Consider the following 14,013-nt stretch of genomic DNA (forward strand, 5'->3'; position numbering starts at 1 on the left):
TACTGGAATGGCCACAGAAATTGACTTGTAATTTTCCTACAGTAGGTATCTTAAATGGATTATCTGCACTGTTTTATGGTAACTGTAAATGAATAATATTAGTGTCTGACTGCTTGTGGAAGTTCTTAGATCGAGTCCAGTTGGAATGTACCTTCGTAGAGGTGGACAAGGTGAACCTGTCACGCACAGCTCCGTCATTAATCCATTCCTCGATCCAGCCAACGGTCATTCTAGATGTTGTTAGTTCGAACTATTCTTCTCGGGTAGATCTGCTGTATATACTGGCTCCGCTTTGTATCTGCAAAGTTATCGTGGTCGCCAAGCAAATGCTCTTTATCATACGGATCCTCTTTCATCATCCTGTAGTGTGCAACACTCTCAAACACCACCTGACTGAAACAATCATACTCGGCAATATTCCACATTAGGCGATCGTTATAGTACGCCGTGGGGTAGTTCGGGGAGTGGCTTTTTGATTCTTTGTTATACTCTTTGTTATACTTACCTAGGTATACTCGCATTATCAATCAGGGAAAAATCTAGGAAAAGGAGCCAGGTTTAATGCCCCTCGGGTAGTACAATGTCCGAGCAAGTTTACCCAACAGTAACAGACTGGCTAGTTAGCTACCTAGGTACGTAGGTATTAACAGCTCGGGGGTTAGCATGTCCGGCGGCCTTCCAGGAGTACCAGTGGGGCGATCCACCTTAGTGTTATTGGTTGGATATGCTTCGAGATTCAAGCTTGGCAGCGCCACAGACCCACCTGTACCATATCATGGCAAAGCCAATTTCTATACACCAATGTAGTATGTACTTAGGTACTTGGAACAAAGAGGACTTAGGAAGTCCAATTTGGAATCTGGCTGCCTGTAAGTACTCACTATATAATAGGAAGAGAGCCAGTATGAATTTACATCCCCGTCAATTACCAATCCTACGGTCTTTCTTACCACAATACTATTAACTCGCCCCAATCAAACGTTTGTCTCAACTTCAAGCATGTCCATCCGAGCTCTCAATCAGAACTTCCCCTCCTTGGACTCTGCCGCAAATGCAGAAGAGCAGGGCCCCTCTCGCCCTTTCTTCCCTGCCCATGGCGCAGGTGACCATCCTTATCCCAACCCGTGGTCTGTAAAGTCTGGCAACGGTGGTGTCGGCCGTCCAGGCCATCCCTACCCATCTCCATGGACGCAAGGCGAGTACGAAGGCCAAGGTAACGAAGCCAACGACGAAACCGGTGGTCTCACTACCTCTCGCGGGCCATATCCGTACCCAGGCCCCGCGGAAGGTCACCCACCATACACATTTCCTGGTCCCTTTGAAGGCCGCAAACCATACCCTTTCCCGGGCTACGCTCAGCAGCCGCACACCTACCCTGGCCCTCTTCCATGGCACCAGCCACACGCCTATCCAGAGTCTGGAGATGGTAGAAAGCCATACCCTTCCCCCTGGGAAGAGGATGACAAGCACAGGCCGTCCGCTCCTCGTCAACCATATCAGTTGCCTGGTGGCTCGCATAACGCGGCTCCATTCCCCCAACAACCGTACAAATACCCAGGCAACCCTCACAGTGCGACTAATTTCCCTCACCCGTACCCATTACCTGGCAGCCAACATGGAGGACACGGTAAAGGATGGGGCGGAGACATCTTGTTCGGCAAGTCACCTTTCGGCGGCCCTTCATCTGACAGGTACGGGCGATGGGGCCTCGGAGTTCCCCACAGGTCGCAGGGCCCCTGGCCATCCAGTCAACAAGCCCCCTTCGCATTTCCGTCCACTGGATCCGACAAATATAAGCCCGAAGTTGATGTATTCGACACACCTGAGAGATTTCTGATTCACATGCCGCTTCCTGGCGCTAAGAAGGAAGATATCGAAGTCAACTGGGACCCGAAGGCGGTGGAACTCAGTATCACTGGATTGATCGGCCGACCTGGCTCTGAGGACCTGGTCAAGAGGATTGCGCTGGATGAGCGGAAGGTTGGGGCATTTGAGCGCAAGGTGCGATTGGGGAACCCAGTGGATCCGCCCAAAGTAGATGCGGATGCTATTTCGGCCAAGTTGGAGGATGGAGTTCTTGTTGTTGAGGTGCCGAAGACAGAGCCAGATGATGTTGAGGTTAAGAAGGTTGAAGTGGAGTGATTGCTGGTTGGAGACCGCATGGGGCTTTCAGGTAGATAGGACAGTAATCATACAATATTTTCAGTATTTTTGGGTCTACTTGCCTTGCAACCATTTAAAGCATAAGATATCAAATATCTTCTGGCTTCTGTACGTAACACGACCAAGCTGTTGTAACTCACCCGCTAACTCTGTGATACAAGGTATGAAGTTTTATGCGGATACTTAAAAAATGAGCAATGAGTCTATCTAGACCTCGTGGAGAGAAGTACTAACTAGGTACTAAGAGAACGACTAACTGCACACCCCTTAACGTCAGTTTTTACTAACCTCACACCCCTAGTCCATTTTGGGTATGGTATTTCTTAGTCAACCATTTGTCATGCTCTGTGTATTATAATATGGTATTCTCATAGTAAATGACACATTTATCACATGACCTTTGACCTTGCATAGCCCTACCCTCGAAGTCCTTAGCCGAGAATCCGCGCTTGGCCCACATTGACAATTCCACCTTACTATAATTAATCCAATTCCACTTTTGAAGCTATTCACAGATTATGGATCCCTACTATAAAGCACCACCCCTCCCTACCGAGACCTGCGAACCATGGGATTCCGCCCCCCTAGTCCATCGATTCGCCTCTTTAGAAGAAGCCCTTCTTACCCTCAACAATTGGGCCGCCACCGAGGGCTTCTCTATCGTATGCGACCGTACGAAACTAGGGAGGAAGTGCTGGTTAAAATGCAGTTTGACTCCATCGAAAGACATATAAATAAACCAGCGATGAAGTTATACAGTATACAAATTGAGATCTATGAATAGCTTCAAAAGTGGAATTGGATTAATTATAGTAAGGTGGAATTGTCAATGTGGGCCAAGCGCGGATTCTCGGCTAAGGACTTCGAGGGTAGGGCTATGCAAGGTCAAAGGTCATGTGATAAATGTGTCATTTACTATGAGAATACCATATTATAATACACAGAGCATGACAAATGGTTGACTAAGAAATACCATACCCAAAATGGACTAGGGGTGTGCGGTTAGTAAAAACTGACGCTAAGGGGTGTGCAGTTAGTCGTTCTCAGGTACTAATTGTCGATGACTGCAACCGATTCACCGAGGGACAATGCTTTCGAAATAAAGATGAGATTGCACAATACCTCAATGTGGAACTGCCAAGTCTACGCTAATCTTTGCTAGCGCGGTGTATTGCATATACCATCTACACCAATTTATAAGTTCTTAAGTAGGAAAGAAATTGCATGCGGATGAAATAAAACGCCAAGTTTACTAGTTTAAAAGGTATATGCAGGATCCATATTGACAGAATTCTGACTAGGGAGGGTACTTAATCATATTCTGTAAGAGACAGAAGCTTCTCCGCAGTCAATAGCGAATTGACAGAGGTACTAAATTCCACCAATTTCAAAGATAGGCAGTTCTAACATCGGCTCGGAATTGTAGGCAAATAAGAGGCCATTCGGTATTACTGTATGGACATGCTTACATGTATATCTGCCAGGTAGCAATTTCACTCGCAAGTTTGGGTCTGACAGTCATTTAAAACACTAGCTAATGATAGTCTCTCTTCATATAGAATAGAAAAATAGAAAAAAAAAAACTGGTCTCCCTACACAACTATATTTGTTTCCTTTTACGAGGTTTCGTTTGTATATCCTAGGCGGTGTAATTCTGCCGAAAAGTGGGGTTATATTGAACTTTAAGGATGTCCTTTCGCCCTTCGGGGCATATGGTCAAATGAAAATATACAGAGAAGATTAGCATGGCCCCTGCACTAAGGATGACATGTCTCAATCAAAGAGAAGCTACCTATTTTTTTTTCCTTACAGATCATTTATTGAGGGTATACAAGTGTGAGTCTTTTGACAAGGATATAATTGGTCCCGCCCGTTTGGTAAAGTCACATGGTATCACGTGGTGTCGCCGTTCGACCCACCGCCCGAGCACTTGGAATAACGGAATAACCCTGTCGCCCTTCAGGTTCAGGGTATATATGTGATTATGACTATATATGTTTGTAATTACATTTCATAACGCATCCTAATATTGATGAACGATTGCCATGAAATCTCAATCAGACAGACCACACACATTTCAACTGCTTGTCACAGCAATCAACCAGGTTCAAAACACCCATGGGCTCTGATTGGCTACAATCTTCCTTCCATAACTACCCAATCCATTTCTTCGGACATAGGACCATATGCCGCGTCCAATTTACTTGACGGTAGGCTAGATACAACCCCTGTGTTATAAAAAAAAATATGGTTATACATGCATACTTCAGCTGCTATGTACCAATGAATATGTAACCAAAGGTCTGAGAATATCAACATTAAAAAACAAGGTCCAACAACTCGCTCAGATAACCACCAAGCTAGATGCAAACAGCGAACAAGCCAACGAGAAAAGAGAGAGAAAAAAAAAAAAAATTCAAGCCGCCATCGTCAAAACATATGAGGTAATACTATCCATGCGTTCAGTCGTCAACTTCAAGCTAACAGTCAACAGCTCACGGGCAATGCGCGGCTCCTTCTCCTGCATCGATTTCCACTGCACTCCCGTCAAACACCAAGTCACACAATCACGCTCAGCCTTAACCGTCGCCGTGCGGCGCGTATCACTGAAGAAAGGCAATTCGCCGCACGGTCGACCAGCGACAATGAGCTCGAAGTAGCGGCCCTGTGGGAGGTCATAGCCAGCGCGCAACATGCCAGACTCGAGGAGGTAGAAGGCGCGTGGGGCGTCGCCTTCGTGGTACAAGACTGTGCCGGCGGGGTATGATTCGCGGGAGAAGTAGGCGCAGGCGGGGAACCAAAAGTCTTCGTTTTCGGTTGAGAGGCCTTGGAAGGTTTGGAGGAGGAGGGGGAGTGGTTGGCGCATGGCGGACCAGGCGGGGGAGGCCATCATTGCTATTTCGTGGGCTTGGATGGTTGAGGGTCGCTACGCGCTGTAGGTACTGGCGGCGGGGGAGCTCACGATGTTGTCGGCTAGGGTGGGGGGGTTGGGTCCGGAGGGCACGGGGACTGAGGCGGGGACTTGGAGGAACTCGGAGTTTGCGGTTGGGTCGGTGGGTGTGGCGAGTGCTTCCTGGCGGCTATAGAAGACTTTCAGGTAGTTGTTCTCGCAGAACTCAAGGGCTGAGTTGAGGTCTTCGAAGATGGGGACCGCGGACTCCGGCTCGAAAAGTCCTACGTTTTGTAGGGACTTCCCTACATCACCCTCGACATTCAAGCCGGAGATGGCTATCTGTACATTGCGTTTTTGAAGAACGCGGTTGATGCGGGTGAATGCTTCTGCTGCTGAGAAATCGAGTCCGTAGACTCGAGAAAAGTCGAGAATGACGAATCGAATGGGGCGCCGGTCGAAGGCTTCCTCCTCGATCAGGCCACGCATGGTGTTCTCGACATTCACGATGGTTCCAAAGAAGAGATATCCGCCAAGTTTGATCATCAGGGTCTGCTGTCCAGCCTCGCGCAGAAATTGTTGTTGGATAGGAGGACGTCGGACCGTCGATCCGGAAATTTCGCCCGAGAATGTTGCTCGAATGGCAGATTTGCGAGATGTTTGGACGACAAAGTTCACGCAAGCCAAAATGATTCCAACGAAGATTCCAACCACGAAGTCCCAAGCGCCCATCGTAACGACAATAATGACAACGGTTAAATATTCAAGCCGGGTGAGTTTTCCCCAAGTGTCCACCAATGCCTCCTGCAAAAGCTCAATGCCCAGCAAGAAAATTAAGGCACCAACAACCATAATGGGAATATAGCCGATTATGACTGGACCAATGACCATAATACCTGCAGTGGCTGCGGCCAACATCAGACCAGCTAACCGAGATGATCCACCACTTGCAATGAAGAGAAGACTATTGGTATAGACAAGATAGTTCTACTTTCGTTAGCTCATTGACCACAGCTCTATCACTGGCGGTCACATACCTGAATGCTTCCTACGAATCCTGAAAGTGCATTCGTCACGCCATGTGCCATAAGCTCTCTGTCTACATTGAGATTGTCTTCACCGGTGGAAATTCCGAGAGCGGGCACGTTGATGGGTACATGAAGCACACCGAAGAAGGTCAGGGCAAACATGGCCGGGATTGTTTCACCAAAGGCAGTCCAATTGACCTCCGAGAGATCTGTAACGAATCAGCATGGCAACTCTCAAAGCATTGCAGCCGATTGACTTACCATAAAGAGAATAGAAATGATACCACGGGTTGTTGGAAGATGGAGCAGCAAAGACCCATCCATTGTGGCGCAGACCACCCATAGAGATCCTAGCGCTTAAAATAACGATGTAGAACACTGCAGCAACAGCAATGAAGTACCCGCCGACAAGGAAGTTTGAGCGAACAAATCGCTTGAGAACAAGAAGGCCAATTGCGAGGAACAGGGGTATCATCCAAAGAGGGAAAGTGTCAAGGTGGAAAAGTTTCTGGATAGTGGGGAGGTTGTACTCCAGAGACCCGGGAAGTCGGGCTGAAACCTCCACTCCAGTTTGGAGAAGAAAGTAGCCGACGCCACCGATACACCCGATGAGAATATGACGGGGAAAGAAGCCAATGAGCGAGCCCAGCCCGCAGACACCCATTAAGAAGAACACTAAGCCAGTGAGAATTGAACTCACCGAGAATGCTAAGATGGTCGTTGCAATCACTGATTTCGGGTTGTCCTTGCCGATTGAATTCATTATGGTGAAAGCCATCTGGTGGAAGAAGGGTACCACTTCAATCATCTCACTTCCTATTCCTCCTTTGAAGATCGAGCCTCCACAGGAGAATACCACTTGGGAAATAATGGTACTGACATAGAACATCGAGATACCGTCAGTTCCCAGGTGAGCGAATAGGGGTTCTCCCAGAGGGAACAAGATCATTCCATAGGATAAGGCATCAAGAATGTTGAGCAGTAGTCCTAGCAATACGGCAGGAACCAAACTGGCCGGATATACCACAGCCTCTTTCCATATAACTCGCCTATCCCATGACTTTGGGTTCGATAGGGCTCGACTATAGTGGGCGACAGATGAAATTCCTTTCTTTATTAAGTCTGGAGACCGTTTGACAGCCGGCCCTTGGTTCTCAGCATCGCCTGCACTTCCATAATTTTGTGTAGATTTGGATCGTGACTTGGATAATAACGAGGTGTGCTCAGTGTCTCGTTCAGGTTCGTCATAGATCGCCGACGATGGAGGGAAAGAGATATCATCGGTCCCGGGTTGCGTGGCCTGGTCCTCCTCCGTATCCGTCAATGGACAGCGAATCATCTCTGTTAAAGCCGAAGAGCCTGAAGATGAAGCAGGGTCGACAGAGGTATATCCTGGCTCCAACAATCCCTCCCCCGCAGTAGTATGAGAGCTTGTAGCTTCATCCTGGGGGTAACTTGCAGAATTCTGGCTGTCGTGAAATATATCCAGGCTAGGGGGTAAACCGGGCCCGTCCTTCAAGAGGGACTTTTTATTCAGCGATAGGCCATAGGTAGCGAGTTCCGCGGTTTGGTCACGGAGACCGTCCGAGGCATAATGAGCCGGATCTGCCATAGGTCAAATGGTCAGTAAAAAATCGCGCGATGTCTCTAAATTTACAATATGCACAATGACCCACCCATATTGTTGTTGAAGGACCGGTGGTAAAATGAACGATTTGGTGTTCTCGTTGTCGATCCATTGTAACTGGATGATTCCGCTCCCATTGGACCGGGCGGGCTGCCTAGGGTTGCATGTTCCACCAGCGATTCTGACGGGGCGTTACCATAGACGTCGCGGTCAAACATCAGGTTGCGTGACAGAGCTGATGCGCGGGAGTCGCGACGACCACGAGGTTGCAAAACCCCCATGGTTTCTTGCGCAATTGCTGTCCAACTAAGTGATGAAGTCGAAAAAGTTTAGGAAATCCGGAAGATAAACGGGGCCACTAGCGCATGGGGCGGCCGTTTGGACAAACAGATGACGCAACGGAGACGAGCATTGCACAGACACACAGAGGGGGGGGACTCAGTGGGATTATATGGATACGAAGTAGTAGAGGGAAGTATAGTTATCAACACAAATATGAATTAGCAACGGACCAGATAGAAAGAAAAAAAGAAACCCCCGAGGTACCGGAGTTTTTGACTAAACGGCCCTTATCTCTTTCTAACAGTCGAGCTAAACCACATCCGGACTGATACAGATGAAGATAAGTGATTGGTCTGTGCGGGTGACCATCTCCCCTAAGCTATGGCTTCCAATCTTCCAAGGTTGTCTCTTCAAATGCACTACTGCACTAACTAGTTAGTTAGTTACCTTGGTAAGTCTAGACTAAATTACATAATTGAAATAGTATGTAACTAACTAGTAAGCTACATCTCCGTAGTCGGACGCAGTGTTATACACTACATGATCGGCATTGACACCATGCAGTAGCCTCAGCCTTGTTATTTACTTGCATAAAGCGATAAGCCAATGAGCTACTACATGGTTATTGGTCGAGATTTTCCAAGGTTACCTTAAAAACCTGCCTAGCTTTGGACATATCACCTCGATAGCTTAATTCTTTCTCGCCTTTCCAAGGTGATTGTCTTAGAGTAGATCTACCTTCGTAGGCTCCACCTCGATTGGTATTTTACCATAGACCAATCTAGCCCTAGAGAATAAATTCGAGAAAAAAAGCCAGCAAACCAGTAGTCATACATAATCAGACTGTTGTCACACTATTTCAATGCAGAAAATCATCATATTGGCCGTTAGGTCTAGACACGCTAACGGCGGGGGTATCTCAAAGTTCATGGTCCCTTCATAAAACCACTGTAGATAGCCAACGCCAATTCATGTTTCTTTTACTCATATAGAACCCGAAGCAGCCAGGTAGTCCCAATTCACATTCAAGTCAACCGCTCCAGGAAACCCTGAGCAATCAGCCGTTCCACATCACCCTGACGAACATAGAGTTGACTGTTCTTGGTCAAGTTGATCACACTAAACCCAAATTAGCCACCAGATGCCCAAACAATATACCAGAAAGTGAGATAAAAAAACATACCCATATTCTGTCTGGATCTCACCAGCATCCTTCAACACCCGTACATCAATAAACAAATCCTTAGGCGGCTCCAACGTCCCCGTCAAATCAACATCCGTCCACTGGCCCTTGTACGCAGCAAGCATATCCCCATACTGGCGAAAATACTCCTCCTCCTCAGGACTCAGCGAGCTATGCCCGTTAGCCCCAAGAGCCGTGTGCTGAGCCGCCCCACCATCCTCGGACGGCTGCTGCTGCTCGAGGATATCCACTCCCATCCAGCACAGCTCCTCGAGTTTCTCAGTGCGCACACGGTGGTACGCGAGTAGACAGCGCTTGTTCCGGCGCATGCAGAGGTGGTCGACGAGGAGGGCACAGGCGATGGCTGGATCGGCCGAGGGGTTGAATGCGCCCTCGAAGGGCTCTAGGAGGCGGGTGACATCGCGGTCGAGATCGCGGACTTCGCGCGTTACTGCGCGCACGATCTCCGTTTGGTAGGGGGTAGATGGGCGAGGGATTGGGTGCGTTTGGCATGTTGGACCTATCGTGGGTAAGGTGTTGGTCAGCTGGTTGCTTTTTTTTCCCTTGTTTTGCTTTTTGGCGGTCGGTGTTGGGGTTGAGATTGTCAATGCCCGGGGGGAGCAAGAATAAATCTATAGCTCACGTACCAATTTGTTGCCGAGTTCGCCGTACATGGTGGCCACGCGGTCGGGGTCCTGGTGAGGGACGCGACTTTGATCCATTTCGGCGAGCGCCAAGATTAGCTCTTAGTCAGGTGGAGTGATCGGCGCCAAGGTCAAGTATGGAGTCACTTCTTGGGCAAAGGTTCTTTATCTCCGAAAGAAATGAATAAGAAATGCATTGGAAGCAACAGTAATACGTTGGGTGCTGTGTAAAAAGTTGGAGTTTCACAAAAGACTGCCAAAGGGGGAAAAAGGCAAAGAAACCGGGAAGGAGCACAATGGCTTCAATTTTAGACAAATCGGGTAGGCACAGCTGGTTACGAATGTCTCCACTCGTCAATCTCTAGAGATGCCTTTTTACATATATAGACCTTAATGTGGTATCTATATCGGAGTGGTGTATTCGTTCGGTTCTGACGAGAGTGAAGATTCCCCGCTTTAAAGCTATAGACCGATTACGATAGTGAAAGGCGGGCTCAGATAGGAAGTGGAGTTTGGACGGTTGAGACGGCGTGGCAGCAATTGATAAGTTCTATACAGATAGTGCGATAGAGTATGGATTCCTTCTGAATCTTCTGACTGGTAATATCCAAATATCCAGTGGTTTATCGAAATATATTCAGATGCCCAATCAACCTTGGAGGCACCCAAGTAACAATTATTCAGCAGTTGGGTGCCAAATTGTGTCCCACGTTTTGTTTCACAGATTTATATTTTAGTAGTTATTGAAATTGGTTTAAGAAATATTCCCATTGCTCTCGCATTAATAGAAATTAATATAGAAATTAATATACCATATACCCTTGGGCTTCGGGTCTAAAGGGTCGGGCTGCGGTTGCTGGGGCACCCCCGGTGGAGATTTGTGACCTGACCTAAGAACGAAGGAACTACATCATTTGTTCTTTAAACCCTGATCTTATTTCTAGAATCCCTAAAATCTCCCTTCAGACTGCAAGTATCCAGGTATCTTGAAGTACCGAGTCTTCAATTACACCCCTCGCGGCCGATGAAAGCTAATTTTACTCCTTCGAGTAGTTTGTTGACACCCGAGTCCAACCCCAGATAACGCCCCCAACGACGAAACGAAGCATGAGAATGAAAATAAACCATTAAAACTTCCAATTCAATCAATTCAATCAATTCAACCAAGACCTCGATCCAGCCCCTCAAACCAACCATTCCAACCCCGCCCCCAGACCCCGAGAATGCGGGCCTCCCGATGGATCTGGATTGCCGCCACATTCCTCACCTCAACCGTCCACTCAACAGAGACAGCACCCTTCACCGCAGCAGAAAAGGCCACAGCCAACAAACGAGCCTTTGAAGTCCTCCGCATCCTCAGACGAGACGACAACAATTGCCCGAGAGGCTTCAACCCCTGCACCGAACTGGGCAACGCCAACGCATGCTGTAAGCAGGGAACGAACTGCTCGCGCGATGGCGCCAACAACATCGCCTGCTGTGCGAGCGGCGCAAGCTGCACCGGCAGTCTAACAGACACGAAGACGACAGGCACAGGCACTGTGTTCATGTTCCCCAGCGGCGCAACCGCAACCACCACGGAGTTCGGGGCACCGTCTGTTACTGGGTCAACATTGGATGGCGCATACCCATTTGTCGTCGTTCCAACCACTTTCAAGAATGCCGAGACTTGCTCGTCTTACTACTCCGTGTGTCAGTCTGAGTACGCGCTGTGTACTGGCAATCTGATGGGCCGCTACGGCGTCACTATTGGCGCCGCCGGGGGAGGCAAGACAGTTCAGGCTGTCACGGCTGCATCGCAGGCGACTTCCATTTGCTCGAGCTTGAGTGTTGAGGCTTGTCATGGTATCAACCTGGCGTATTGTAGCGGCGTTGCGACACAGACTGGCAGTGCGGATGCGGATGGGAATGATGCCTCTCCTGCGCGGATGTCGAGTCTCCATGATCTGGTCTTCGGACTAGCAGTTGGAGTTGCGGGGATGTTTATATGATTTACGGTTTCGAAACGATATTTGGATGCGTTCTTTTTGTTTGTACATTCTTTTTTTTCCCTGTGATTTTATATCACCATGTGGAGCGGACAGAAACCCTTGGGATTTATGATACAATATCGAGTTTAGGTGATGGTTCGCTCGGTATATATGCTTTAAAAAGGCTAAATATTTGATCGAGATAGACCTGAGTTACCATCATCTGTCAAGGAGCTGTTTATATCCCCTTTCCATTTTGACCAGGTATTCCTAACGGGAAAGCTCCGAGGTTAAATTGGTATATTTATCCGCGTTATATATGTGCCAATTTTCACGTCTGTTCATTCTATTCTTTATTACCACTGAAAGAATAAGCTCTATAGTTCTTTCTTATAGTGATTCTATATCCCCTTGTTGCTCGGCATCTTCTCTCATACTACCATCGCCGCGTCAATCGATGTACATATGCATCCAATGTTTATATCTAGTCCGTATTTTTTCTACGTAAAACATCGTACTTTCCGGGTTCATTTCTTTGGGTGGAATGGTTTTTTCCCTGCCCGGATGTGAAACCCTAGGTGATTAGCCCGAAGGATGCGGCGATAATAACTATGTAGTTGTCTTAAACGGCTAATTAGCGACACTAGATGTCCTTACTTGGAATATGAACACTTATATATATACATCAAATGCCGTAGAGAAACGTCGTTTTCCTTCGTGCTCCATTGAATTGTTTTTGATTCATTGCTTTTGATTGAAAACATGTGAGGTACTTGTAAACCCGCTCCATGCTCAAGACACAGAAAAATTTATGATTCCATTGGGGAATCATATCTTAATCTAGCCTGGCTTGGTAGCTGCACTGAAGATTGATTAGATGAACCTTCTGCTAGTACCCGTGGATGTGGTCTGTGGGCTGTGGTTGATATCCGTGGATCCGCCATGGCGTTAACCTTGGAAAAAAAAAAAAAAAAAAAAGGATCGCCCCACTATTTATTTCGCCCAACACGGGATTCGTACACCCGTTGTGGAGATACAAAAGGCACGTGACTTTCCCAAAAGCGTAGGACCAATCATATCAGATCAAAATGATCCACATCTGTATAGCCTCAAATCGAGTCTAAAGAAAAAAAAATAGGTAGCTGCTCTTTGATTGAGACATGTCATCCTTAGTGCAGGGGCCATGCTAATTCTCTGTATATTTTCATTTGACCATATGCCCCGAAGGGCGACAGGACATCCTTAAAGTTCAATATAACCTCACTTTTAGGCAGAAAATGACCGCCTATTTCGAATGATAGAATCCGGAAGGAGCGTTGTTTGTCGTGCATACTACTTGCATACATGTATGTAGTTTGATCATATATTCCCCATATATAATGCTTTCCTTTCACGGTAAAGCCAATGTTTTGTACTATAGATGTAGCTTATTTATATTTAAGTCCAAGGATAAAGGGCAAAAGAAATTGTCTTAGCCCAATAGACGGTTGTTGTCCAAGGCTGCTAGACCACTGGGTTATATTGCAACACATAGTAAGTCGAGGGCTCCGAGGCCAATGGATGGTCGAGTATTCTCTCATATATTGGAAGGCCGCATCTGACCCTGCCACATTTAGTACTCGCATCCGGAAATGCTCCGCAACATTGGGTTCTGTTTGAATTTCTTTGTTGCACGGGGATCTCTTGCCTGGTATTGAGATTCTTGCTCTTCAGACTCTCAGAACATCGCGAGGTTTGCCCAGTTCATCGTATCGAGTACGCATGGCAGCTGGGTTATGTGGCCGGTTTCGGAATTCCATGCAACCCACGTACCAGCTAAGAATATCTCACGCAAGGCTTTGGCAGTACGCTCAGCACTAGCACCCATATGAACAACAAGTGGGTTTGTGGCATGCAGCACCATGAGCCGTTAGATGTATTTCCCTATAGCAAAAAAAGGAACGATATATATAACAAGTGAGTGGCATGACAGAGTGAAAATTTCTTATACGAGCATTAATATTGTAGGATCACCTAGATAGTGGTAATTCTCCATTAGACTCGGTTTGGGCAAACACCCTCCTTCATTTATGCCAATATATACGACCTTATCGCAACTATGGTTGGCTTAGTAGCGGAAGGGTTAACGCGCCGTACTACTAAGTTTGATTTGGCACAAAGAAAAAAAAAGACACACCTACTAACTTTCCACTAGTTAACTAGCCTGTCCGTTAGTTTTCCCGCCCT

At 47.3% G+C, this 14,013-nt stretch overlaps 5 protein-coding genes across 5 annotated transcripts; 2 read left to right on the forward strand and 3 right to left on the reverse strand.

The window, feature by feature from the left end:
• Positions 1-999: 999 nt before the first annotated feature.
• On the forward strand, positions 1,000-2,142 carry N7516_002503 (Hsp20/alpha crystallin family protein; the record flags this gene model as incomplete). The annotated part of the gene is made up of 1 exon (XM_057215223.1): positions 1,000-2,142. One exon carries the CDS (start codon positions 1,000-1,002, stop codon positions 2,140-2,142), a length of 1,143 nt encoding a protein of 380 aa, XP_057077106.1.
• A 2,437-nt stretch (positions 2,143-4,579) lies between these two features.
• On the reverse strand, positions 4,580-5,056 carry N7516_002504 (cyclic nucleotide-binding domain-containing protein; the record flags this gene model as incomplete). Its single annotated transcript, XM_057215224.1, has 1 exon — positions 4,580-5,056. The coding sequence occupies one exon, from the start codon at positions 5,054-5,056 to the stop codon at positions 4,580-4,582; it is 477 nt and encodes a 158-aa protein (XP_057077107.1).
• Positions 5,057-5,089: 33 nt separating this feature from the next.
• N7516_002505 (SLC26/SulP family anion transporter) lies at positions 5,090-7,989 on the reverse strand (the record flags this gene model as incomplete). The annotated part of the gene is made up of 4 exons (XM_057215225.1): positions 5,090-6,040; positions 6,091-6,290; positions 6,343-7,686; positions 7,758-7,989. 4 exons carry the CDS (start codon positions 7,987-7,989, stop codon positions 5,090-5,092), a joined length of 2,727 nt encoding a protein of 908 aa, XP_057077108.1.
• A 1,026-nt stretch (positions 7,990-9,015) lies between these two features.
• N7516_002506 (DNA replication protein PSF1) lies at positions 9,016-9,895 on the reverse strand (the record flags this gene model as incomplete). The annotated part of the gene is made up of 3 exons (XM_057215226.1): positions 9,016-9,109; positions 9,174-9,693; positions 9,817-9,895. 3 exons carry the CDS (start codon positions 9,893-9,895, stop codon positions 9,016-9,018), a joined length of 693 nt encoding a protein of 230 aa, XP_057077109.1.
• Positions 9,896-11,040: 1,145 nt separating this feature from the next.
• N7516_002507 (uncharacterized protein) lies at positions 11,041-11,808 on the forward strand (the record flags this gene model as incomplete). Its single annotated transcript, XM_057215227.1, has 1 exon — positions 11,041-11,808. One exon carries the CDS (start codon positions 11,041-11,043, stop codon positions 11,806-11,808), a length of 768 nt encoding a protein of 255 aa, XP_057077110.1.
• Between the last annotated feature and the right edge of the window lie 2,205 nt (positions 11,809-14,013).

This window comes from Penicillium verrucosum (assembly GCF_028828655.1).
Source record: "Penicillium verrucosum strain IBT 35672 chromosome Unknown utg000001l_segment0_segment0, whole genome shotgun sequence".
NCBI classification, from domain to species: domain Eukaryota; kingdom Fungi; phylum Ascomycota; class Eurotiomycetes; order Eurotiales; family Aspergillaceae; genus Penicillium; species Penicillium verrucosum.